A 26,012-nucleotide genomic window follows, 5' to 3' on the forward strand; every position below is an offset into this window, starting at 1 on the left:
TATAGATCATTTTCATCCAGTCTCCAACCTCCTGTTTTTGAAGAAAGTTGATAAGAAGGTATCAGTTACAAGTCCTGGAAGTAATGGATTATCCAGACCCTTTTCAGTTGGAATTCACATCAGCATTCAGTATTGAAATACTTTGCTCTTGCTTATCTGTGACTTATGGAATGGCCAGGATGGGAGTAATACAACCTTCCTGACTCTCCTTGATCTCTCAGTGGCTTTTTGATATTATTTATTATAATATTTTTCTGGACTGACTGCAGGGAATGGGTTGTAGTGTTGTTGCAGTAGCTTTTTCTCTATAGCCAGCTCCAGTTGGTGTTGGTAGAGGGTAAGAGTTCCGATCCAAAGCCTTGGAGAGAATGGTAGTAGTATGGTAATATAGTATAATATTACATGGTAGTATAGCATGGTATTGTTTCTTAGCAGTAGTTAAACTGCGCAGCCACTCTGGAGACGGGCAACCTAGAAATCTAATGAATAAATAAATAAGACATAAAACTTGCCGAGTTCATAGGAATTCCAAGTTTGTAAACCACAGAGCATCTTTAAGGAAAATTACTTTAACAGAGGGTACATAATGGCTTGGCTGCATATACTGCAATGGGCACAGAATGCCGTTGGGCTCCAGGGGAGGCAGGAAACAGGACAAATAGACTGAGTTCTTTCAGACACAGAGAGCTTGGTTGTTTGCCAACTTGCAGAGCTTTTAAAGCAGCTAAATAAAACCATGAAGGCTCAAGCTATAAATGAATATTGGTCATTCTTCCTCAATATTATCATTACAATGTGCTCCTGAAGGTCCTGGCCCCAATTTATTTGATTAGTTATCCTGGGAACAAACGGTTGGGGCTGATCCTCAGGGCTCTTTATTGTTTTCTCGACTTCCCCCTCCCCCAAGGATTTGAACATGTCTGCAACCAACATAGCATCCTCGGGGTTCTCAACAGGCAACTGTAAGGCCAGATGTGTGGGGGGGGGGGGAGAGAGAGAGAAACATATTGGCAGCGTAACCGGACAAGAAAATGTGCATACAGGAGGCTTGGTTACCCAGACTGTTTTCACAACTAGAGAAACCCACGAGGACCAAACTCCGGATAGTTGCTGCTTTGCTGCTTCCTCGCGTGTTGCACAACCGTCAAGATTTAAGGGCGTCCACCATCCGCTCTCTTCCTCCCCCACCCTTCCCCACGTCCTGTCCTACTCGGAAAGTGTGTTTGCTAAGAATCCGTTAGTCTTTTCTCCTCTGCATTCGAACCGGGGGGGCGGGGGGGAAGCAAAGTCTGAAAAAATTAGCAATTGTCGCTGAGGTGTTTAAAACACCGCCTTCCACCTTAAGAAGGTCTTGGGACTTTCCAGAAAGTTGGACTGCGCCGCTTTTTTCCTCTGCTGGGTGGAGAGAGTTTTTCGGGGAGGGAGAGAGAGAGAAAGCTCATCTCCAGGAAATGAGTAAACTAGAAAAAAAAATCGTAGTAACGCTACCCTCGTAGCTAAAAGCAACAGGCGTGTAGGATGCCCAGAGAAGAAGGAAGTGCTTCAGACAGAGGTTTTGATCGCAGCCGGCGCGAAAAGTCGAAGCCTGAAACAAACCTGGCTTGAAAAAGCAGATAAAGCGGTCTCTGTCGGTCGTTTAGTCAAGTAAAACGTTTGTTGCTGGACGCAGTAAGTATACAGCCAATATTGACTCCTCTGCCGCAAAAAAAACAAAAACAGGCTTTTCATTTAAGATAGTAGTTTTTCTTTTCTGTCGGACGTCTGCTTTGTCTCTGAAAATGCAAGTTGCAAAGTGGAGTCTGCTGGTTGCATTTATTTTTTGAAAAGTATGCAGCCCTATCCGGGCCGCCTTTCTCGCCGCTAAAGATAGGAGTCATTTTTTCTTTCTGCCGTCCCCTCCTTCCGCTCGCAGCCTTCCAGCGTTGCTAAACGGAGCGGGGGGGGGAGAGAACGGACGGGCGCCCTTCTCCGAGCAGGTGGGGGATCACTCTGTATTCTGAAAAGGCGTTTTAATTTTTTCCCGGTTTTTTTCCATAGTCCAAATAAAGAACCGGCAAACGCATTGTAAAACGAGTTGCAGAATAGGGAACGGAAGAGGAAAGGACCTTCAAACTTTATGAAAAAAATGAGGTAGTTTTTTTTTAAAAAAAGGATTTCCCACACTGCATTTTCCTCCTTCTAGGGACTTAGCTTTTTCAATTTGCTGATGGATACCGAAAACTTTCTTTTATAGTCCATATTCTGATTATCCAGTATGTTCACCTCTCACGAGGCTCTTCAGCTTTCTCTTTCTATTCACACAAGTGCTTTGGGTGCTTTTTTGCTGTTGTTATTAAACTGTTAAATTGTCCACAATTTATTTTATTCTTCTCCTGAGCCACATAATTCCAGGCTAGTTTACAGCAACATGCAAACTAACAAGCATTAAGAGTAAACACAAATCCTAATAAAAACACAAGGCTGTAATTCTACCAGCAGCTGAAAGTAAATCTTCGGAAGCGATAAGGATTGCATCCGAGATGAGAAGAAAGTATGGAAGGAATTGTAGCAAAGGAGACAATTAAGAAATTTATTACTTAAAAGCAAAAGGCCTTTGCCCAGAGATTTAAAAAATAGTAAAACACCAAAAGATCCTGCAAAGCCCCACCCCAGAAATCCATCCCAGTTGGCTTGTGTACCTCAAGAGAAAATGACTGTGAGAATTTGCTTAGATAGATTTGTTAAAATGTACAGTTTAATAATAAAAAGAATAAGTAAAATGTTATTTAAATCAGGACTTCAACATTAACTGTGAAGCATTCTCCCCATTACAAACTCAATTTTCTTTTCTAGTTTGCCATAACTATAACACTGATCCAAATCTGACACCCTATTTTCTTCATATTAGCTGAAAATTCTAGGAGTTGTAATCTAAATGTTGGAAAAATATGTTTTAACTGCCTGCCCTGTTTTGTCCCTCAAAATATATCCTGTAGTACTGGACATGCCATATTTAAGACTGAATTAATAGATAAATGTAATTCTAAGTCTACTGCTTCTCTATAGCTCAGAGTACAGTACGTTTAAACAGCGCTAAATTTGTGAAGTTAGCCTGTGGTTTTAATTATGGAAGCTACATGGAACCTTTATTGAATGCAACATGAAATTAGGCAACTTGGAATAATATATACATCACTCAGAATGGCCAGTAATTATAGTCTATGGAAACTATGATCCAAAATACAAGAAAAGTTACACATGCTCTTCTTCCTCTTTCAGAACACTGTAAGCTTTTCAATGGTCGTTGGCTGTACTGTGGGAAAAGTGCTAGAATAGATCTTTGCTTAGCTACAGCCATGAGAGCATACTTGGAGTTGGTTTTTGCATAAACCAGGGGTGTCAAACTGGTGGCCCGCATCACGCACAGGCCACTCCCACTCCAGCTGCGCAATGGAGAAAAACATCACAAAACATCATGTGATGGCAACATGACGCCAAGAATTTGTCACCCGTGACAAACTAAGCTTAGAATGAGTAGCCAATAAGCCTTGTGCTTCATAGACCCAATTTGCAGGATCTAGTTTGAGATGACATAACCGAACATCAATCAAAAAATGGCAGATCATTAGTACTGTGATTTTTTTTTTTAACATGAAAGATCTCCATTAAAATACTATAAGGGTGGAAACAGGCTCAAAAGTCTGAAAGGCAAAGTTCACCTATTTAAAAGTTGAATAAACCCCAGCTCTCCTGCCCAAACCTTCCAGTGATGTTAGCCCTTCCCTACAGCCAATTAATTTTCTTTAAAAAAAACTCCAGTCATCAAATGGAAAAGATTGCCTATTCCTTGCCAAACCCTATGTGTTAAATAATGTTAAGCCATAATTTGGGAACCATCTCATTCTCCAAATATAATTCAGAATTCAAAATTGCTATTAAATTCTTATTTTGAGATCCTTTTGAAAATAAACCTGTCCTCTGTCTCACCACCTCTAAGCCTGGCATCAACCATCATCTGAAACACTTATGTAGTAATCAGAATTCTTGTTTTTATTTGTGATTATTTACAACTCCCTTGAAATCACATTGGTTTAACAGTGATATTGATCTAAGAGGTTTTTTTCTGCATTATAGATACCAAATTTCATAGATCACTCTAGGAATAATACACACATAGTTAGTAGACAGCTTTTTCACTTTGGAACTCTCCAAATTTTCAATCCCACAGGTTTATGTGGGATTCCAGTCTAAACAGGCTGTGGAAGTTGGGACTTACAGGGATAGTAATCCAAAAGATTTTATGGATCAAGAAATTTGTAGACAAGTTTATATATGTGGAACCTGAAGAATAAAGTTTAGAGTAAGTTTTACAGTCACAGTAAAAATAATGGAAACAGAATGCTGAAAAGTGATTGGCACAGTCCTTGATTTATGCTAGTGGAGCTACAACTGCTAGAGCTAGTTATGTGAAGTACTCAAAAGGTACTGAGAGCTCAAATAAGCAACTCATATAGATAGTGTGGATGTCAGCAGCTATCATGTCTTGCCATTGACAATGCTATTCAGATTTGAAGTCCAAGACATTCCATAGCCCCACAAGTTGGAGAGAATAGAGAGCTCTGATGACCCAATTCTGATTATTTATTCTTATTTGAAACTTGCTTTTCTGATAAAGAGAGGTTAAAACATTTCAATACATTTGCCCTCTGGTTATATGTATATTTTCAGACTTTCCTTAGTGTCTTTCCTGTGTGTTGGGTTGATTAGTTAAATGATTTTAAGGAGAAGCCAATATGGAGGAAAGCTGCTTTAAATCCTAACTTCAACAAAATGTCCATTTGACAGTTTATTTTCCAGCGTATATTTTTAATAGCTAACAGTTTTCAGAAAGCAAAGATTGCAGTTTGAGAGTCTTAGGTAGGGAGTTGGCATAGTCTGAATACATTCTGGACAGGGATGTTGTTGTGCAAATGTTTGCTTGGCTCATGTGCTGCTAGAAGCTCAGTTGAAACATCAAAGCTGTTTTGCCCTTGCTTTTTTGGTTTTTCAGAAAGATGCAGGATGTGAGAAAAATAGGCAAAAATAGAGCAGTGTACAGAAAAATGGGTAAGCTAGAAAAAGAATTCTCGTTGAGAACAAGGAACAGCAAAATGGTAGTTTTTGCAGATCTTGTTGCTACTTTGTCATGCTGTTGTTTATAGTCAGTCTGTGCAATATTCCTAATCAGGTGGTTCAGTGTTTATCCAGCTTCTTTCCGCAGCACTTGCTGCTCTCAATTGCTGTCTTCTTAATTCTGGCTGTGTATGCATTTGTTCTTAAGGGTTGCATACAGCCAGATTTAGCCCCTCTGTCTTTCACCTTTCCTGCTTTTATCAGTTATCAGGTCTTCTTGTTATCTGCTTTGCTTGCTATTTTTTTAATGTACTGGCCATGTAATGCTTTGTCTTCCTGTGGTCTTCCTATGGTCTTTCTTGTAGGTCAGTTTGGCCTCTCCAGTACTCCGTGAGCGTTTCTGGTATATTAACTTCAGTGAATCTTCCTCACTATCCTTCAAATATTCTTACAATTCTTGTTGTTGTTGTTATATCTGCTAACAATCACAAAACAAGAGAGCCACTCAAAGAAGAGTGGCTGTATTCCTTATATTTATTTTCCAAATCTTTTAATCTGTATTGTGATTTCTTATTTTTCAATGTGCTGTAGCCCAGTAGAAATACCTTTCCATCTATCAACATGTACAGTTCAGATCAGCGGTCGCAAGCCGCGGCCCACTGGTGGGCCATGAGATTATTTTTAGTAGGCCGCAGAGAAATCCCACCCCCAGAGCACACACCCCGCAAAGCAAGTAATCCAGACTGTGCAGAAACACAAGGCTGCACCGCCCACATGGCCCGTGGGAATCCTCCCCGCCCACTCACTCCTTACCCGGCAAACTTGCCTGTTAAATTGCTATTTTTCCTTTTACCGACCATCATCTGTTCTGCTGTGCCTGGAGATTTAGATTAGCTAGGAAGCCGGAAATTTCTTGCTTTCTAGCTAGTCTTTAAATCTTCGGCTCTGCTTTTAAGCACAGCCGAATCTCCCTTAGGACTGAAGGTTCTATTATTCAGTGCAGACTCACAGCAAGCAAATTTGAGAGACTGAGCTAGCCGATGGCAGATAGATAGATCACTGAATGATTCTGTAAGCAACTCAATCTGCCTTGCCTGCTTTGCCTGATTTTGGTAAAAGTTGCTCTTTTTTTAAAAAAAAAAAAACAATATTTACATACATGGTGTGTTGTGAGTTAATTTTGTGAGTTTGCTTGCAAGCAAATTTTATGTGACAGACTGAGCTAGTCAATGGCAGATAGATAGATTTATGAATTAATCTGTGATTCTGTGAGCAACTGAATCTGCCTGCCTGCTTTGCCTGATTTTGGGTAAAAGTTGCTCTTTTTTAAATAAATTCAATATTTATATAAATATTTATAATGTTTATGTACAAGCCATACCCAGCCAGTCACATGACCACCAAGCCACACCCACAAATTAGGCCACACCCACAGAACCAGTTAGTGGTCCCTGGGATTTAAAATTATGAGTTTGGTGGTCCCTGAGGTCCAAAAGGTTGGCAACCCTTGGTTTAGGTGTACTATGCAAGGAACAGATTCAACATATTATATTTCTGAGATACTTTCTTCTGTATTTGATCCATTATGTGACAGAATGTGATTAGGCTGCAAATTAGTCTTTTAATGACAGGGAGATCCTGTCATTAGATATTAAATAAAGACTAACTCTTACTAAATAAGTGTTTGTTTTCATCAAAGTCATGTCCAAAATGAGTTTCGTAAACTAGTTGCTGACTGGTCCTATTTGCCATAAGTACACATGCCATTGCTCTTTTATTATCGTAATAATTTCTGTGTTTTCCTAGAGAGAAATGGTTAATAAAGAAATTAAAGGAATATTAGATTTGGTATTTTTGGAACCTCCAAGGTGCACCATGGACAACATTTCATATATCTTTAATATTGCATATTACTAAATTGGTAGAATAAACTTTTTCAACTTTTCATCGATTTTGATAGTTGAAACTTTACATTTGTTGTCTACTTCTTGCTTTTGTGTGGATGAATACTTATGTTGCAATTTGGCCCTTTGGTTAACTACATAATTTTTTAGTGTCTTTATCATTGGCAAGTGTTTCCAAAGCTTATGGGCCAAAAAAGGAAAAGCAAATATAATAAAACATGGTAAATTATTTTCTGGCTATTGTAATCACTCAGATTAATGTAGAAATTTGGAGTGTTCAGACTATTTCACCAGAATGGATAATTTATCATTTTGTAAATGTCATAATGTCAACAGATGTTTCCTTTTGTCATTGAGAGGATTGTGGGGAAACGTGTCCCATGTGGAAATGTGTAGCTCAGTTCTGTGCTCACAAATATAGTGTGTATGATTTTTTTTTCCTGTAAACGAACATGAGGTCGCTGTTTGCATTCCTTTGGGCTTTATCTGAGACCAAAATCCCTTTAACGCAATGGTACTTCATTATCTGTAATGCTATTAATAATTTCACATGGCCAAATATGAAAACAATTCTGCTCCACAGAATTATTTAATTCATTTATATGCTGTCTGTAGATAAATCTTAGGACAATATAAAACTCACAGGATGATGTAATAGGCTGATAAGAATTGACATGGGTGCCTTTGCCTCCACATTCAGTATTAGCTGGAAATTCTGAGCTGTCTTCAAAAGTAGTACTGGATATGGAGCATTACTGTAATTTTAATAACATATTTATGTCTTTGACGAGTTTGCAAGGGTTATAGGAAAGAAAAACACAGGAATGGATTTCAGTACTACGATTATTTTCAGAGACAAAGGAAAGACAAATGGGCAGTAGTCCACAATTTTGTATCATAATAAAAGTTCTAGTTTTTAGGCTACCACCAGACAGATGTTTTGCTACAGGAGACTAAAAACTACAAGCAAGCTTTTATTTCAACACATTAAATGAATCTTACGGAATATTTTCTTGTGCTGAAAAATTAAGAATACAAGCATTCTATTATATTCAGTTACCCATTCATAAATAGGTAACTGAACAAATATTTCAGTGGAGTAACTGTTGATCAATGGCAAATGTTTTGTTTAAATAAATATACAATATTACACTATTCAACATCAACCAAATCAATGAAAAACAATAATCCTATACTAATTGGCAAGTTCTTGTGTATGCAACTATACATGTGTTTGTTTAGTCATATCAATCATATTTTTGGTTCATACCTATACCAGTTTGTATTTGAATTATATTATATTTAAAGATGTAAAAGCTCAGGAAAAAAATAGGAAGAACTGGTGAGCCTCCAGCTCTAATATTTACTCAGAGGTATACATTACTAGAAAATCATAAGGGCAATAAAATTAGTAATGTGTCATACATTGTACAAGTTGCTCCAAACAAAACAAGCCTAGGGTAAATTTGGTTCTTGTTAGAATTGCCAGATATTTCTGCTTTGGTAAAGGAGGAGCAGTTTTGAATTTTTCCACAAAAGAAAAAGGAAATCCTCCAGGTTTCTTTGACATTTACATTTCACATACCAAAGGAAGAACCTTTCCAAATAATTAATCATTTATGCTGAAAAAAATGGTCAACTCTAGCCATGTGACTAACCTTTCTGACACTGAACTATTGAAAACGGGAAGCTCCTTGTTTTATAATTGATAAAAATATTTTGGTGCATGGTAAAAAAAAAACAGTTGCTGTTTTGAAATTGTTATAAAATCATCATGTAATACCTGTATATTCTTAATTAATGCCTTCCAAAAACATTGGAAGAAAGGTGGAAAATACCTGGGTCTGTCTCATTACTGAAACTTGAAAAGTAAAGATTTTATATAACAGGTCAAGAATACTGTTTTCCTTACCCCTTAGACCACAGGTGTCAGACTCCCTACGTCACATTGCCATCACATGACATTCTCGAAACATTTCCCCCCATTCATGGAGGTGGAGTGGGAATGGCCTGTGCGTGACCCAACTGGACCACAGGGCACCAGTTTGACACCTCTGCCTTAGACCCACGGTTGAATTCTAGTACCACATTTTTAAAAAGTGGGACTCACCAATCTGTTCAGAGCTTAGAAATGAAATATACATAAAAGGTAGATAAAGAAATTGGCAACCTTAAAGAAATGAAAGAATCCATTTATTCTTATATCTGTGCAAATTGCTTGAGAGAAAGTTTCAAATAGTGGTCTTTATGGTGACATGCTTTGTTACCAAGTTTTTTAAAAAGATTATCATGAGATTGCATAATATCCTTATATTTTGATGAAGAAATAATATGCCATAAATGTAATAAATTCATTTAAACGTCAAAATTTGGGGAAGTGACCGGAAGTGGTGACAGATGCTGGAAGGAGAAGGAGGAAATGCTAAAAATCACCCCTTCCCTTTGCAGCTGCAAATAACCTTTAGTTATGTTGGTGAGGAAAAACGTTTCCTTTTGACAGCATGCTATTCTTGCAAACAAAAATGGGGAAAAAAGAAAGAAAAAGAAATAAAGTTGTTACATCTACTTTGAACTAGTTTTTATAAGACTGAATATATGTGCAATTATTTTGTTGTGTGCAAATAGCTTCAGCGTAGTGGAGTACACAAACCTTCTTGTGTGCACTGTTTAGGTCAGGGCTCCTTTCAGAAATGCCCAGATATCCAACTGTTATTACAATACTGGGGCAGTATCATCCTCTCTGTCTTTTGGTCTACACTATGTAAGGGGAATGGTCAGTCGCCTAAATTCCTTCTTTCCATTCTTAAAAATCTATTCCTCAAGGAAAAAGGTGAAAAGAAAGCAGGGATTAGAAAATAAGCCTCATCTTAGAATATTTTATTTTACATTCCCCAGACTGTCTTGTGCCTAGTCAGAGATGGAGATGAGCTGATGCAACTTTTCCTTTACTTGCCTACTGTTAGTATGCAAACATCTTTTTCTTGTAGAGAAATAGAACTGCCCATCCAGATCCAATTTTATTTAATAAGGGGGGAAAACTTTATGGAACTGCTGGCCGCACATCTGACTCAGTGCCTCTTTTTCCACTCAACAGTCAAGTTTCCTTAAACGGTGGAAGGAGGAAAAGAAAAATCTCTCTGTTTACTTAATATCCAGTCTATTGATACCAAAATCTTAATTACATGAGATAGCTCAGGATAATTAAAAACAAAATACATCTGAAAAGAAAAATTCCCTTTAATAGCTAATCTCAGTGGGATTTTTTGAGATTGAAGATGATTGAAGATTTTTTAAATGCTGTGTCCCCATGTAGCAATAAATAGCTCTCATTCTACCATCCAGCATTGGTGAAAAACAGATGCTATAAAACGGTTGTTAGGGTTTTAGGTGGCTACAACAGTATAAGTCATCTCCAGCAGCTACCATATAGATGTCCTGTTGCACCAGATCTCTGATGAATTTCAAAGGTAGGTAAAGTGAACAGTTTCCAGAAATTTTCAATACTTCATCCACCAGGAAGTCAACAAAATTCCAGATATTTTCAACTATTAAAAAAAATCTGTTAGATGGAATTTGGGTGTTCCAAAAGAGGATATGTCTGGGAAAGGGATCTATTTTAATGAGCTTTGGTTCTTCTTTAGTTTCCTAACTACAATTTACTTTAGTCTTGCTGTAAAAGGAGACACATTACATTACACACATATCTGGGATGAAGTTGATCATCTCTCTGAAGAGCACAAGAATAGCTCTGAAACTTTTTTTTTTTTTGGCAGAATGCCTACCACATCCTCCCACAACTCCAGAAAACTTAAATTTTCTGCACTGTTCTCTTGAAGAACTATCCTTGACTACTCAATTACTCAGGAGGAGGCATGGCAAACGCCTTCCCTGCTTTCCTTTATAGCTTAGCCATGTGTGCTAAAGTTAAATTTTTAAGCCAAAATAATCCAAAATGCTCTTACATTTTTTTAGCCCTTTAACCGCAGATCATATAGTATTGGGATGGTACAGTACATAGCGAAATACTTCCTTCATGCTGATGTGCTCATATCAATTCTCATTTCTATATGGAAAATCTCTTAAAATAAAACAGGGGTGTCAGACTCAAGGCCAGTAGGCCGGATGCAGGGTGCTTAGATCTAGCCTGTGGAAACAGCAAAGGACTGGTCTGGAAACAGCAAAGGACTGGTCTGCGGTGCCTCTGCCAGCAAAAATGGAGCTCGGAAGGGCCATGTGTGGCACCCCTGAGTCTCGTTTTTGGCCACAACAGTCTCCTGAAGCCCTCTGCCAGTAAAAACAGAGCTAGGGGGCTGCTTGCAGGCCCCTTCCCTGGGCTCCATTTTCGCTGGCAGAGAGCTATCAAAACAAACTAAAAACAAAAGGAGAAATGTTTTCCCTTTTGCATTTGAGCATGCAAAAAGGGACAGGAAAGGGGAAAGAGGAAAGACAAAGGGAAAAAAGGTAAGATGAGAAGAGAGCAAGAAAGGAAAAATAAGGAAAGAGGGAAACGAAGAAGGAGAATGAAGAGGAAGAAAGGAAAGAGATTATAATGAGAGTGAGGGAGGGTCTCAGGGAAGAAGGAAGTCCTGCCATTTGGCCACTACAGTTGCTCCCCGACATGAGTGATGTTGAGCTGGCTGTGCCCACCATGCCCCACGTGGCCACACACCAGACCTCCCAAGTTCAAACATAACCCTGATGTGGCCCTCAATGAAATAGAGTTTGACACTCCTGAAATAGAAGTTTCAGTTTGGATATACAGTAGTGTATAAAGTAATAAAAATCTGCATAACACTTGACAGATAAGCATTTCTCTTCTAGATATTCACTTCAAAATATGTATGAAGCATATGACAAGTGATTTTTCTTTAATGTTTTGAGAGGCATACTTTCCCTTTGTATGTAAATATTAAGAAAATTTATAGGCTCACCCAATTCACAGTTACTCACCTGTTCATGTCTTCAAGTATATGTCTTAAGTTGCTCAAGTGAGCAGATTTCATACAGCTTATTCTCTTTGTATAAAATGTTGCACTGGACTTATATTTCAGTTAGCTCTACTGCATCCTTTACGATGTTTTATCTATAATCTTACTCAGTGATTTTCTAAACTGGAATGTACTACATTTGAAAATTCTCACCACACTCTTTTCACTCTTTGAATGTCCAGGTAATTATTTTTATAGTACCAGCAGAGAAGAAGTAGATACTACTAAAATAGCTTATATAACATTTTGTTCTTCCTGATTCCTGTGTGAGGTGTACATAATGAAGTTCAATATGATTTTGAAATCCATATGCACTGATTTGCATATAATGCTAACTAAGTACTGTAGAAATGTGGATCAGAGCATTTCATTCGTACTTTCATCTTATGACTGAAAAAGACTTGGAAAGATGTTCTTTGCAACTAGCAGACTTTTTTCTTGGTACTTCTAAGTATTAACAATGATTAGCCGTTCAGTAAGGCATAAAACATACAACACTGGTTTATTCATCTTTAGTTAGGAAAAAAAAAACCTAACGTTGTTAAAGAAATGGATTTCTGCTATTTCATAACCAGCATCTCAACAATTTCATATACAACTAGGAAACCTGTTTACCAAATGTCAATCCTTTGACATAGACATCAGGTACATCATGCCACAAGAAGAAACAGGCCACGATATAGTAATAGAATCTTGCAAACTTTTATCCACCCTTCTTATATGCCAAAGAATAAAGGGAAGATCCTGCCTGAGTCTCTTCTTAATACCTCTTTGTTTATATAATGTTTCCTACCTATGTCCCTCAAGATCATTTTCTTTATGATCTATGCCAAATACTTTTTTTTAGCATGTGAGAAAAATCAGATTATAACAAGAGTATAAAGAAGTTTAACCTAGACTTCTAAGTACATACTATATTTATTCAGGAAAAGTGTATATGAGATGTTTTTAAAAAGTGTCAGTAAAGTTATATAAAATATGTAATTTTTTTACTCAATAATTCACATAACTGGATTAAACTGAATATAGGTATTGTGATTAACTTTCACCCTCAATATTAACACTTTTTTTCTGTATGTAGAGTAATGCTTGGTTTAGTTGTATGAAAATAACCTAGCCTCTATTTCAGTTCACACAGTCCTATTTTCCTTTTATTGGTATAATTCCAAACAGAAGAGTAGAAGATAGTTTACTTTAAATGTATTTCGTATATCAATCAAGCATTAAATTTTGCTTAACTATACTATTTTTACACTCTAGAGAACATATAGATCTCTGCTGTAATCCTATTCATGTGAACACTTGTTTGAAAGTCTTCTCTCCTATGACAATGTGAACCTTTATTTTGGTACAGTTAAGTCTGGGACTTGACAAGTTTAAATGTTTTGTAGTTCCTAAGTTTGTTATATGTTGAGAGTTTTTGAATGCAGACATTTTCTATTCTCATGCCAGCAATCAACTCATTATAGCAATTCTCCACCCTAAGTTTAATGTCTGCGGTCCACTCTAATTTTAATCAGTGTTTTAAATCATACTTGGTTTAAAATCTGTGTAATCAACTGCCAATGCATAAATCCTCAAATATTTTGTTTCTGCAATAAAGATTTCTTTAGTTTAACACACATTAATCACAATTTTTTTAAAAAAACTCATATCACCAGAGAATGAAGGAGATATATGTGTCCCAGAATAATGTTGCAGGATCCAACCTGGGTCAGTCAGAGACCAGAGGTTTTTGTCTTCCGAGCTTTTGGACTCATGCTGGAGCCCATATTCAGGGAATTTAGCTAGAGAGAAGATTGGATCCTGCAATATCACCGGAGCATTAAAAGGGAAAGCAAAATTATGCAATCTGTTTACAGTCGTAGCTGGAGCAACACTGAACTCCCCATTGTTGCAAAAACTGCTTCTTTATGCACCATTAATTGGCAAATTGTAGCCCTTCTGTCTATGGACTTCCTGCAAATGTTACCTTTCTTTTGAGATTGCAACAGATGTCAGGAATACACAAAAGAGAAAAGAGAAAAGAAAATTAAAACAGACCCCTATGGTCCCAAAACAAATCCTCAAGGCTTTTTTCCTATCTCAAAATTAGCAGCAGAATAAAAAATGAAGAGCTTAATCACTGCAGAGCAGAAACCCAAGTATAGTACTATAAAGCATACGCTTACTGCCATCCTCTTTCTAACACACCCAACAATTGGAGTATAATTTGACTATGCTTTATTCTAGCTAATACTACTCACCAGTTGGCAAGCACAGGCAGACTGACAAATATTAAACAAGCTTATTGTGTTTGTCAGCACTGAGATTAAGAGAATTATGCATCATACTTCTTATACACAAGGAAATTAACCACACCTTTAATTTCAGAGATGAATGCTGAGGGAGCATTAAGACACCACATCACTTCTTGTTAAAAATGATACATTGCCTAAGGAGGTATCTATAGGCTTGTCTTGCTGTTTACTTCGCATATGGCTTTCCCTGCCTGCAGAAGAATTGAGATGTAGCTTGTTTCCGAATGCTGTTCTCATCCTGCAAGGTTTATGCACTGGATCTGGCTAAAGCTTGACTTCCAGACCTGGTTAAAAGATTGTGAAATCAATTTTTGTATTCCATATTGAAGGTGGAATTTTGTGGCAAACTCACATCATTCCCTATGTGGGTATTTGCAAAACTCCACTTGGCTTCTATTCTTACAAATGGCAACAGTGCTGTAGTCATACTGAAAAAAGGAAAAAAAGGCTTCTATCATACCATGAAGAATACCATGAAGAAAGAATTCTATACTCTTTAAGTTGTTAATATCTTTACATCAGAGTGATCCTTGTGAGCAGATCACTACTATTTATCCCCATCCCAGCTTTGATCTTGAGAGCAGAGAGAAGTACTTCGTTTTATCATTTGTTCACTTAATTGTTATTTAGCCTGTTACTCTCTCTTCCAATAGTTCAACTATCCCTACTTTTTATACAACCCTGTGTTGTCCATATATGAAATTTGTTGAACATAGAGCAGGTGAAATACTACAGATTTAATTTCTTTCTGCTGTGACAGAGTATCCTTAAAACTGATTTTTTAAAAAGCTTGCTCTCGTTTCTATGAAATTTACCACCTTTGATGCATTTCTTAAGGTCATAAGTTTCATTATCTTTTGTAAAAACATAACAGAATAACTATTTGTCTTCCATTTAACACTGCTTTTATCATAAGGTTATAGAAATAGAACATTGCTAGTCTGAATGTGCTTCTCCCTCCCTCTATCTACCTGAAGACTAGAAGAGTCTTGTATGAGATGCTTTCTCAAATTACAGTTTTATCCCAGAGTCAGTTATATTTTATTTGTTGTTTCCTAGTTTTCAGCTCTTCTTCCTGTTCCACAGGTTTGTTCCTTCTGTCCATTACACCATATATATGCCCAAAGGAACATGAAACACCTTATATTCAAGCTATAGATGTTGTTCCAGAAAAGAAAACCCTGTTCCAGAAAACTCTGACCACTTTGTCAGTCCAGTAACTGAAAAAAATCCCAGATAGTATTTCAAGTTCTAGCCTCACACATTACAATGAATTCTGCACAACTTGCATCTGTCCTAAAGAAAATATAAATAACTCTTATCACAAAATCTACAAAACCACCCAGTGAGCCTCAAGATCTTATTCTTCCCTGAAAGAGTAATTAAAAAAAAACTACCATGCAAGAGTATGGAGAAAGATATGATTCTGCACTTATCAGAATTATGTAGGCTCTAAGATAAGCTTTTACCAGTGCTCAGTCAGATTCTTTATGGTTTTCTGCCACCATCAGTTAGGTATCTTTTTCAACCACTTAATTTCCCTGACCTCTTTGGTTAATTAAAAGGCTTCTTGGGATTGGTATGGTATTGCGCTTTTGTAGTCTCCATTTTCCAAAACTATATCCAAAGCTGTCAGGAGAACTCTTAAGCACCTTCATGTATGCATCAAAATTCATCATCCATTTGGGGCATCACCCTCATGGGATGTTTGTAAAGGGCCACTGCTGAACCTGTTTAAATGCACATTGTTTTTCACATCTTAATTACCTATGTATTTTGTTGAAATTACTTCAGGGCAATACTGTGTGAGGCAATGAATGTAAGTTGATAGCCACTTGCAAAATATTAGCTTGTATTCATTGTCTTTCACAGCTGTACCCCAAAATAATTTCACCAATAAATGGTCATGAAAACTTACCCTCTGATCTTTATTTAATTTTATACTATTTTATTAATTAGACACAGTGCTTCCTGATCACAAGCCACATGCATTTGCTCAGGTCTGAGATCAGGATGCCTCCGAGAAGATAGCACTGGCAGTGTTATATTTGTTTCTCAAAGTACTCCTAGTACATACTGTTCTATTTTTAATAACAGCCCAGAAAAGGAAATCCTGGAGATTTCTTGTGAACAGATAAAGATGCAGGCTGGCTGTGTAATTTCTAGCTTAAATTTTTAAAATCCCCAGTGACATTAGTTGGAGAGAAAGATATCTGTTCTTTATATTATGTATCTAATTTTAATTTTTCTTGGACCATTATATATTCAAAGCAAAGGTGGCCTAATTCATGTTTACATTTATTAAATATATATTCCATAATTTGCCCAGGATTTCAAGGTTCTGTTCTTACCAGTACTTCATCTGATTTTTCTTCACAATAATTGTATGAGGTAGGCTAGGATGAGAATAGCAATTAGCCCAGTTCTCTTAGTGAAATTAAGTGGCTAAGAGTAGATCTGAACCTAGATCTCCTTAGACTGGATCATGAGTGATAACTGTTGCACTGCCTTGGCTGCTGCTCATATTTAAAAGAATAATCCCAAGTCAAACTTACTACACTGCGGAGTGAAGCATTTTGTTTTAGAAAGTGTATAAATATATAAAGGGACCAATATCTTTGTAATACGAGAAAACCTTACAATTCAGTATTTGCTAGGCAGATGATAGACTTAGGCACCAATCCAGGCAGCTGAATTTGAACACATAATCTTTCACTTTGTGATATTCACTATTTAAATTTACACACTAATAATCTTTATCCTTGGACATTTGATATATTTCTTATCTTTATTTTCTAAGCTAAAAACTAGCATGCCTCACCCTGGGTCAGGATGATTTTGGTAGTGATCAGTTAAAGGTCATCATCCTTCCTGGATCATCCAATTTATTCCATTGTGCTCTATCTCTTCAAATTTTGGGCCCAAACTTACTTTTCCCCACCTATTATATACAAATCTAATACATATAATTGCAATAGGCAACATTCATTTTTTTATTCCAATTCCCTCTGCTTGTTAAAATGTAGTTTGCAAGCCCCTGCTTGCAGAATTATGATAGCTTAGTTTGTAATAGTCCGTGAGTCTTCTGAAATTTATGATTTCACTAGGAAAATCCAGCGTACTAGTCATATAACAAGTAAATCTGGTTTTTTTGCTTCTCAGGCTCTGCAAGAGCAGGTTTATCTAACCTTATATATGTATACCTATCTGCTTCACAGATATACAAATCATGACTTTCTTCCATAATTTATCCAATTTTGATTGACTGCTTTTCTGAAAGAAACACAGAGCACCCTTCTCCAAATGAACATGTGGGACTGCAACTCTCAGAACTGGGTCAATCTGGTTGGGGATTCTGACAGTTAATGTTCCACAACATCAATATGTGGCAGGTTGGCACAGACTGGGGTAGAGCTTTCCAATAAAGGATAACTTGCACCAACTCCTAAATGTTGTTTCCATGATAAACATGGCACTATTGGAATACAGAGCTGAGACCTATTTGCTAATGGAAGTCTGTAATTTTATTAAGTGTAGAACTATTCTGACCCACGCTCTTATCCAACAAATCAAACACAATCCAAAGGGAACAGAAACCTTTTAATGCTTCTGCAAAATAATTAGCTGTGATAAGCACAAGCCTTGCCAAACTGTGCGAGACTGCCAAAAGATAACAGACAAGAAATAATTTGCAATACAAAAATCTTCGAATACAAACGCAGGACACTGGAATGTCCACGAGGTTGGAGTTTCAAAACGTCTTTGCCTTCTGCAAAGAACGTTCGTTTCACAGCTGGCTTTTATCTTCTTGAAGGAGGGGCCATTACCTTGCAGCCTTACTCCCGGGTTGCCCGTGCTGTTGTAGCTGCTCTTTCCTGCAAGCAATTCTGTGTGCACACGCATTTGGCAAAGGCTCTTTGGGAACCAACTCATCACTGCTGCCAGCCCCTCAATCTCTGAAGGCAGCAGGAAATGGTCCTGGCCCTTCATCTATGTCCTCGCTCTCCTTAGCCGTCCGCACCTGCTGCCAGCTAACCACAACAAGAACTGTGCTAGGCTTTAATAAATTCATGATTTCAGACTGATTTGGTGGAAAAATTTCTAAATCTTTGTATAGGTTTGATGTTGATTTTTTTTTTTTTTTTGCTTATTTACCTCCTATCTGTTTCCAAGTTGTGGAGGACACCTAGTTGGGGGGGGGGGGTATCTCCATTTTATCCCCAGAACATTAGCCTGTGAAATACTTTAAGCTGAGAAACAGTGACCGAAATCATAATGGTTTTTCCAGGCCTAATTCAATCAGGCCTAATAATTACTGAATTGCACTATATTGTGTCATGCAAAGAAGATTATTAATTGTTCTTATTTGCACACAACTCCAAAATAGTGATAATTTCCCTTGAGGAGGAAGTTAGAACTCTTCTCTCTGTTTTGGCTTTGGGGAAGATAGTTTTGGCACAAGGATACATTGTTCCACTGTTGGCAAGAGGTAGTTGGTGCAGTAACACAAGAAGATACCACCATTGCTCTGTTCCTTGCCCCTGGTTTTTTACTTTGTTCTAATCTTTTCTAATTTTAATCTGTTTTTATATTTATAATTGTTTTTAATCTGTATTTATTACATGGTAAGTTTCTCAGAGTCTCCTCAAACTGCAAGATGGGCAGAATATAAATTTAATAACTAATAATTTAACTACTGATTTAGATAATTCAGACCACTTATTCATGTGTTTGTGGAGCCATCCTTGAAAAAAATTTTAAACATGAACTATAACTCCGCAATGGGTTATGATAGCAATTAGGACTGGAATTTCCATCACTATGTGATGTGTCTGTAAAGCATGAGATGTCACAAGGCCACATTGCACAGCAACAGCAATCCAGGAAGTACTGTGATGTGACAGCAATGTGGGAAAAGGCAGGAACCCCAGGCAAGCAGGTGAGTTCTATAGGTTAGAGCAGGGGTCTTCAAACTTGGCAAGTTTAAGACTTGTGGACTTCAACTCCCAGAATTCCTCCTCCAGTCATGGTAACCCAGGAATTCTGGGAGTTGAAGAACACAAGTCTTAAACCTGTCAAGTTTGAAGATCCTTGGGTTAGCGCCACATACAGGCTGGTGGGGTTTACAGGCAGGTGCTACATAACATGAACAGATAGATGGGTTGTTGTCCCAGGAATGCAACTATTGCAAGCAGATGCTACAGAGCAGGGCAGATGCCATGGCCAGGCACTAAGAAGCATAAGAAAGCGAAAAAGTGATGGGAGCGACTTGTGACCTGTCGACTTCCCACTGACTTTCTTTGTGTAGCAGATGACAATCATGTGCCCATGGGACACTGCAGCCATTGTTATTCCAAGCCAGTTGTCAAGCGCCTGAATAGTGATCATGTTACTACATGGACATTGCAAAGTCCACGTAAATCGCAAAGGCTGCAATTTTACAAACCAATCACAAGTCCCCTTCATTTAGTGCTGTCATAAACATTTGAACAGTCACTGAACGAGTAATCATAATCTTAATGACTACCTGTATAGAGTAGGAGCTGTCCTTTCCTTTAGCAGGAGAGTCTTTAATAAAATGAGGCCACCAAGGAGAAGGCCACCTGGCCCATACTCCATAAACTTCATTTGTAGGGGCACCTAAACAGGCCTTACCTAAATGAATGGAGCAAGATGGGCAGAATTGATTTTGACATGGCCTTGCCTGAACTATTTCAGTTCAGTGCTGCATTCTAAATAGCTTGTAAGTATGATAACCAGCATTTTTAATTAAGTCAAAGATCTTATTAATGACCGGCACATCAATTTCAGGAGATGTTCTTGCCTGAAAGAGTTGTCAGATACCTGGCTGCCATGACTTACTTCATAGTTAGCATGGCTACTCACTTAGATCCAGATTTCATAATTGCTGTCTGATTGGAACTGTAGCTAGCCCATGCTTCTTTAGAGACAGATGTATTAAAACCACTATGATTTATTAGCCAGAACTGTTTCATGTATAAAGAGCATTGGTTGCATAATACCACAACATCCATTTTAACTTGCTTATGTAAATGATCTAAGATAGTTTCTATAGGTAGTGCTGTATGAAAAATCAAAAGTATGAATCAGTTCACATGTGTGTGTGAGTAATTGAATGCTTATGTAAGTTAGCATTTTCCTCATTGTGAAGAATGTTTGGCTCAATGAAAATTTAAAAACAAAACAATTATGAATACAAAGGGGGAATAAATGGTGGGTTTAAGGCTATTATCTTTGTAAATACTGTGTATTATACTAGGAGAGGTAAGACAATTTTCTATTTAACAAAGCTCTCTTTTTTCCATTTATTTTAGAATGTACACAGGTTGTTAGCCTTTTAACGATGTTTAGATGAGAGATCAACATGCAAAACCATAAGAACTAATAAAACCTTAGGAGATACATATATAAAATCAGTTAAGGGTTTTTGTTTTGTTTCTTCTGATATTTCATAGGAGTTGTATTTTTGTATCTCATTAGCTATAAAATAAATTGTTTCTTGACACCAATGGGAACAATCTTCATACATTTCATCATTGTAACAATATTAAATGGAGCATTAACAAAATGAATATTGACATTTGTTTCCTTTACCCTTGTGGGTTTATAATTAACATCCAACTCTGGCTTGAAATTCATATTTTTCTGTCTCCCTTTCTCATAGTAGTACAATTCTCTTTAAATAAATTCCTGAAATATATTAACATTTATATGTGATATAAAGATCATTGCTTCCTATGTCTAAAATCATGGACATTTTCAGAACTAGAGAGAAAATAAGAAAAGTATTAGACAGTTATTTCAGCAATGCCAGTAATATACTTCTTCATATCTATGTTCCGTTATTAGCAAAGCTAACTCTTTCTCTGTTTCTCTCATAGGTAAGATTTTATTATGCCGGCCGGATTCTTCCGGGTGTGCTTGGTGGTAATAACAGCTATTATCAACCATCCACTTCTCTTCCCAAAGGAAAATGTTACTGTTTTTGAAAACACAGAAGAAATCATTGAAAAGATGAAAGAGCGTGAGGAAAATCTGAGGCTAGAGCAGCTGAAACTGGAGCAGGAATTAGCAGCACAGGAAGTTTCAGTGGATTCTTCAGAGAAGACTGAACCAGAAAAACAGTATGACCATGATTCACTTTCTTGGAATTTCTGGACTGCTTTGTCCATGATAGTCTTTCTTCTAATTGAATTCTGGAGACAGGATTACCAGGAAGGGAACTGGCAAGATTATACCAAAGAAGATGATGAAATTAATGTCCTGGGAAGAACATTCAAGGGTTTTATTCTACCAGACAAAGTTACATTGGATAGTTTTTATGAAAGATGTCTCCAGAATGTAACAAATGATATTGCTAGGAACCGAGAGCTTGTGGAAGGCTTTGCAGATGACTTATTAGAAGCTTTGAGAAGCGTGTGTAACCGAGATACTGACATGGAAGTGGAAGAGTCTATAGGAGTTGGGAGCATGTATGAAAATTGGAGAACAAACAAGCCTTTCACTTGTGATTTCATTGTCCCCTTTAATCCCCCAGAGCCGTATTGTTTCCAATTTGAGACTTGGTGTTCAGGAGAGTCTGTTCTACCAGACAAAGGAAGTTATGGCATGATAAAGATCATCCGGTCAGATGAGAGCTCATCAAGTTGTATCTGTGATAAAACTAAATTGGGGGAAGATTTACTTTGTCTACTTCACAGCAAAGTGAGCCAAACTAGACAGAGTAACCATATGGAAGATCTCCTTTGCTTCAAAGATACTCAGTATCTTGATTCTGACCAAGTTATGACATGGTTCCAGATGGCACTTACCAAGGGATGGAATAAAATTGCACACAAGTATGAATTCAGTCTTATTTTCAATCACCTGGATACTCCAGGTGCCCTGAAAATCAAGTTCAGGTCTGGAAAAAGCATCACATTCAATCTCAGGCCTGTGGTACAATACGCAGATTCTGATGTATATTTTATCTCTCACTTTCCATTCAACAGCTTGGCACCGAGTTTCACTACCAACACTCACTGGTTTCTTACCTTTACTGTGTATGAGAAGAGATATATCCAGTTTATTTCCAAAACTTTGCCTGCTAATCCTTGCCACCTCAGTTGCCTCCAGATTTTGTCTTTCCTTCATGGAAAGCAGTGCAGTCTGACAGAACCGAGTAGCCTGACAAACTATCATTTCAAAACAGTAATGCTGCATTTGCTACAAATCCATCCTAGTTCAGCATGGACTTCTGACTGTCTGGAGGCCAGGCTGCAAGATGTACTCAACTTTTTGGAGAAAAGCTTGCAAGAAAAAAGGCTTTACCACTTTTTCATTGGAAATAGAAATCTGCCACAGGAACTGGGTGTTCCAGTGGAGTTTCAAAAGGCAGAACCACTGAACCTTTTCCGGCCCTTTGTACTGCAGCGAAGCACTTATAGAAAAGCTATGGACATGTTCCACGAGATGCTTAAGAATACATCAGCTTTAATTAATGAATATTCCATGCATGTTCAAAATGGACGGGCAATTCCACTAAATAAAGATCTTCTGTGACAGCTCCTTTGACAGCTACCATATATGTAAATCTCCCCATGGGAGAAGACATGTAGAATTTACAGATATCTGTACAACAAATACCATTCTCATTTCCTTTCCAATGATCTTGGCTGATATTTATGCAACCTTCAACATTTTTACCACTGTGTATTTCTTCGTTGTAATGAGTTTAAGCAAGGAAAAATATTTTTAATTTATTATATTACAGTTTTAGGAATATAATGGTATCTGTGTTAAGTGTTTTATTATTGCTGCTGTGGCAAAGTACCGTGGCCAGACTGAAAAAGAGTGCCTTCTTTATAAGGTCTAACATATTTAATGAGAGAAGGATGATGTACAATTAAGTAATAGATCTTCAGTCTTGTTCCCTTCCAATTGATATAAAATTCTACTACCAGGATTTTTAAAATGTAATTTTAATTTAGTTTAGATATATGTGGCAAAACCTGGTTCCATATAACTTTATGCATTTGACAGTGAAATTCCAAATTACACCTTTAGAAACAGATCCTACTAAATTTGAAACAGCTTACTTCTAAGGGATCTCAACTTAAATAGGCTTGACATACTTGCAGTGAGAAACTCTTCAGCAGGTCCAACTTTGCTCATCTTCACTGAAATGATTCACCTCCATAACGCAGAAGAATAATCCCCAAATCTAATACCATAAAACCAGGCTCTTGGGTAACCAACCTACATTTCATCAAATATTACTTTTTCCATGACTGAATCTTCATCCAAATACTCTCTCAAATGTTTTCTATGATTAATTTTCCTCAAAAATACAGTTTGAAAAAACAAAAGCAAATAAATAATATCCAGATATAGTTGCATTTAAAAATTGGCCAAAATCATTTGGAGCCATGTAGTTAATGTTATAGTGTCGTGTATAAACTAGGCATTTGTTTTCTCAGAACCGGAAATTCTAGCAACAGGTTGTGATCTTGTAACTGAAAGAGGAACAAAAAATGTCTTACTTTTGAGCTTTGCCAGGATAATTATCAGCCAAAGACTTTTAATAGAGCCCATTCACTTGAAAGATCGGATTAGCTCTTTGCTTTCTGGACTGCAAAATCCCTTCTATTTCTTAGATAAGAGCCTTGCTTTGCCACTCTCTGTTCCAATGGAAATTACTAATTTTCAGAGGAAAAAAAAGTTTTCTATAATAATGGACAAATTACTATTTTTGTACAGCAAACCTCAATGAATACTCTGAAGTGAAGATTGTTTAAATACCAAAATCTACATAAGATTGAATTAGAAATACTGTAGGCAAAACTCACTCACCTTTATATCAGCTATTGTGTGTGTGTGTATGTGTGTAAAACTAAAAGTGGTGAACATGATTTATCTTCCTGCCTCCTATTTTTCCTTCAGCAACAACCCTATTAGGTTAGTTGAGCTGAGAGACATCAACTAGCCCAAGGTCACTCAGACACCTACTTCAGGCCTGAAACTCATCATCTGGTTTCTAAACCAGCACCTTCATCACTACAGCACCTACCCTCCTCCATTATATGTATTTTATTAATACTTTTTGTGGCCGTTAGTGATTTCCAGAAGCTATAGAAAATACATAAAGCTGTTGATTACATTCTGATATAACACAAACAAATCTTAAACTAGTGGTTTTTAAAAACTAGTGGTTTTTAGCTGTACCTACACATAATTCTGAATGTACTGTAGTTTTACAGTGACATGAATCATTCCTGCACTGTGGAGAAGATCAGACTCAATAGCTTAAATTATCTCTTCAGACCTAATTCTATAGCAACTACATGGACAGGGCAATTCTGTATTTGCATATTCATTATCAAATATTTAGAAAGTCCACCTTCCATTCAGTGTTTCTCTTTACTAACAGAAATAGTCAAATTATTCCTGATCTGATTTAACAGTTTAAATAGGACTAAATAATGCTGCTATATAAACTTTTCATGCACTCTTGGAATACAATGAATCTTTGCTTGAACGACCTTGATGGGTCAAAACACTATTGCTATTTGCATTACTTCATTAAACAAGTTTATATTATTTGTATGATGTCATTATGACTGATATAAATTTTTACTAAAATGCTGTAGTGGGTTTTCAGGAATAATGAACATCTGTCACTGGTAAATGTGTTAAATTAGTTTTAACAGCTCAACAAACAAAACTTGGGAGTGTCAGGATTGTGATTGTTGAGCAAAGCAGTCAGGCAAGTGTCTCACTTTAACTATTGATAAAAGAGGGTTTGGACATAGAACATATTTTTTAAAGGAAATTCTATCGTGCAAATCCCAAGAATGTGAAAAACTTGAAAACTTAGTGTCTATATTTTTAAATATGACTGGAAAACAGCTTTGCTAAACAGACTGAAAAATCCTTCGTGCCATCTATGGTATCAGAATGTTCATTTTCTGATAGCATTCTTTTTTGCAGGCAATTTCTGCACTTAAAAATGTTTCTTCTAATGTCAATATACTATATAACTGCTTTCCTTGTAAAATACAGGCTCCACTTAATAAGTCTATTAAACAGCCCTCTGTGACTCCGGTTATTTTAATTACATGGTGGAAGTGGAAAATACCTGTCATCTTTTCCTGTCAGCACTATTTCTAATTTTGTCACAGTCTTGTAACAAGTCTCAGGGGAAACAAAATATGTTGTAAAAATCTACAAGTTCCTTCAGGGTATCATTGAACATCTGTGAAAATCTTTATTAAAGTTTTAGTAGGAAATACAATTTTAAAAACTTCCTTTAATTTTAATTTGTCTATTTCAAAGGTTATACTATTAGAAAGCAAAGCTGAATTCATAGAAAAAAATAGAAAAGTGGTTCAAGAAATTGTGCATACACTGGCTCTCTTTAAAGATAATGAGTATTCCTTTTTCATGTCATTCTAAACACATACAATAAGTCTAAAACAAAAATAAACAGTAAGGTAAAGGTTCCCCCATGTTGCGTTCCAGTTGTTTCCAGCTCTAGGGGTGGTGCTCCTCTACATTTCTAAGCCAAAGAGCCAGCATTGTCTGAAGATGTATCTGTGGTCATGTGGCCAGCATGACAAAATGTCGAAGGCGCATGGGGCCTGTTACCTTCCCACCAAAGTGGTTTCTGTTATTCTACTTGCATTTTTTATGTGCTTTCGAACTGCTAGGTTGGCAAAAGCTGGGACAAG

The 26,012-nt window shown here is 37.0% G+C and overlaps 1 protein-coding gene across 1 annotated transcript; it reads left to right on the forward strand.

The window, feature by feature from the left end:
• Nucleotides 1-1,201: 1,201 nt before the first annotated feature.
• On the forward strand, nt 1,202-25,589 carry ITPRIP (inositol 1,4,5-trisphosphate receptor interacting protein). The gene is made up of 2 exons (XM_026704740.2): nt 1,202-1,668; nt 21,186-25,589. The coding sequence occupies exon 2, from the start codon at nt 21,199-21,201 to the stop codon at nt 22,843-22,845; it is 1,647 nt and encodes a 548-aa protein (XP_026560525.1). The 5' UTR covers nt 1,202-1,668; nt 21,186-21,198; the 3' UTR covers nt 22,846-25,589.
• Nucleotides 25,590-26,012: the final 423 nt, after the last annotated feature.

This window comes from Pseudonaja textilis, chromosome 4 (assembly GCF_049901715.1).
Source record: "Pseudonaja textilis isolate UNSWEBS1 chromosome 4, rPseTex1.2, whole genome shotgun sequence".
NCBI classification, from domain to species: Eukaryota; Metazoa; Chordata; class Lepidosauria; order Squamata; family Elapidae; genus Pseudonaja; species Pseudonaja textilis.

Coding starts and splice junctions, on each gene's coding strand:
- ITPRIP (XM_026704740.2), top strand. CDS start 21,199: ATGCCGGCCGGATTCTTCCGGGTGTGCTTGGTGGTAATAACAGCTATT.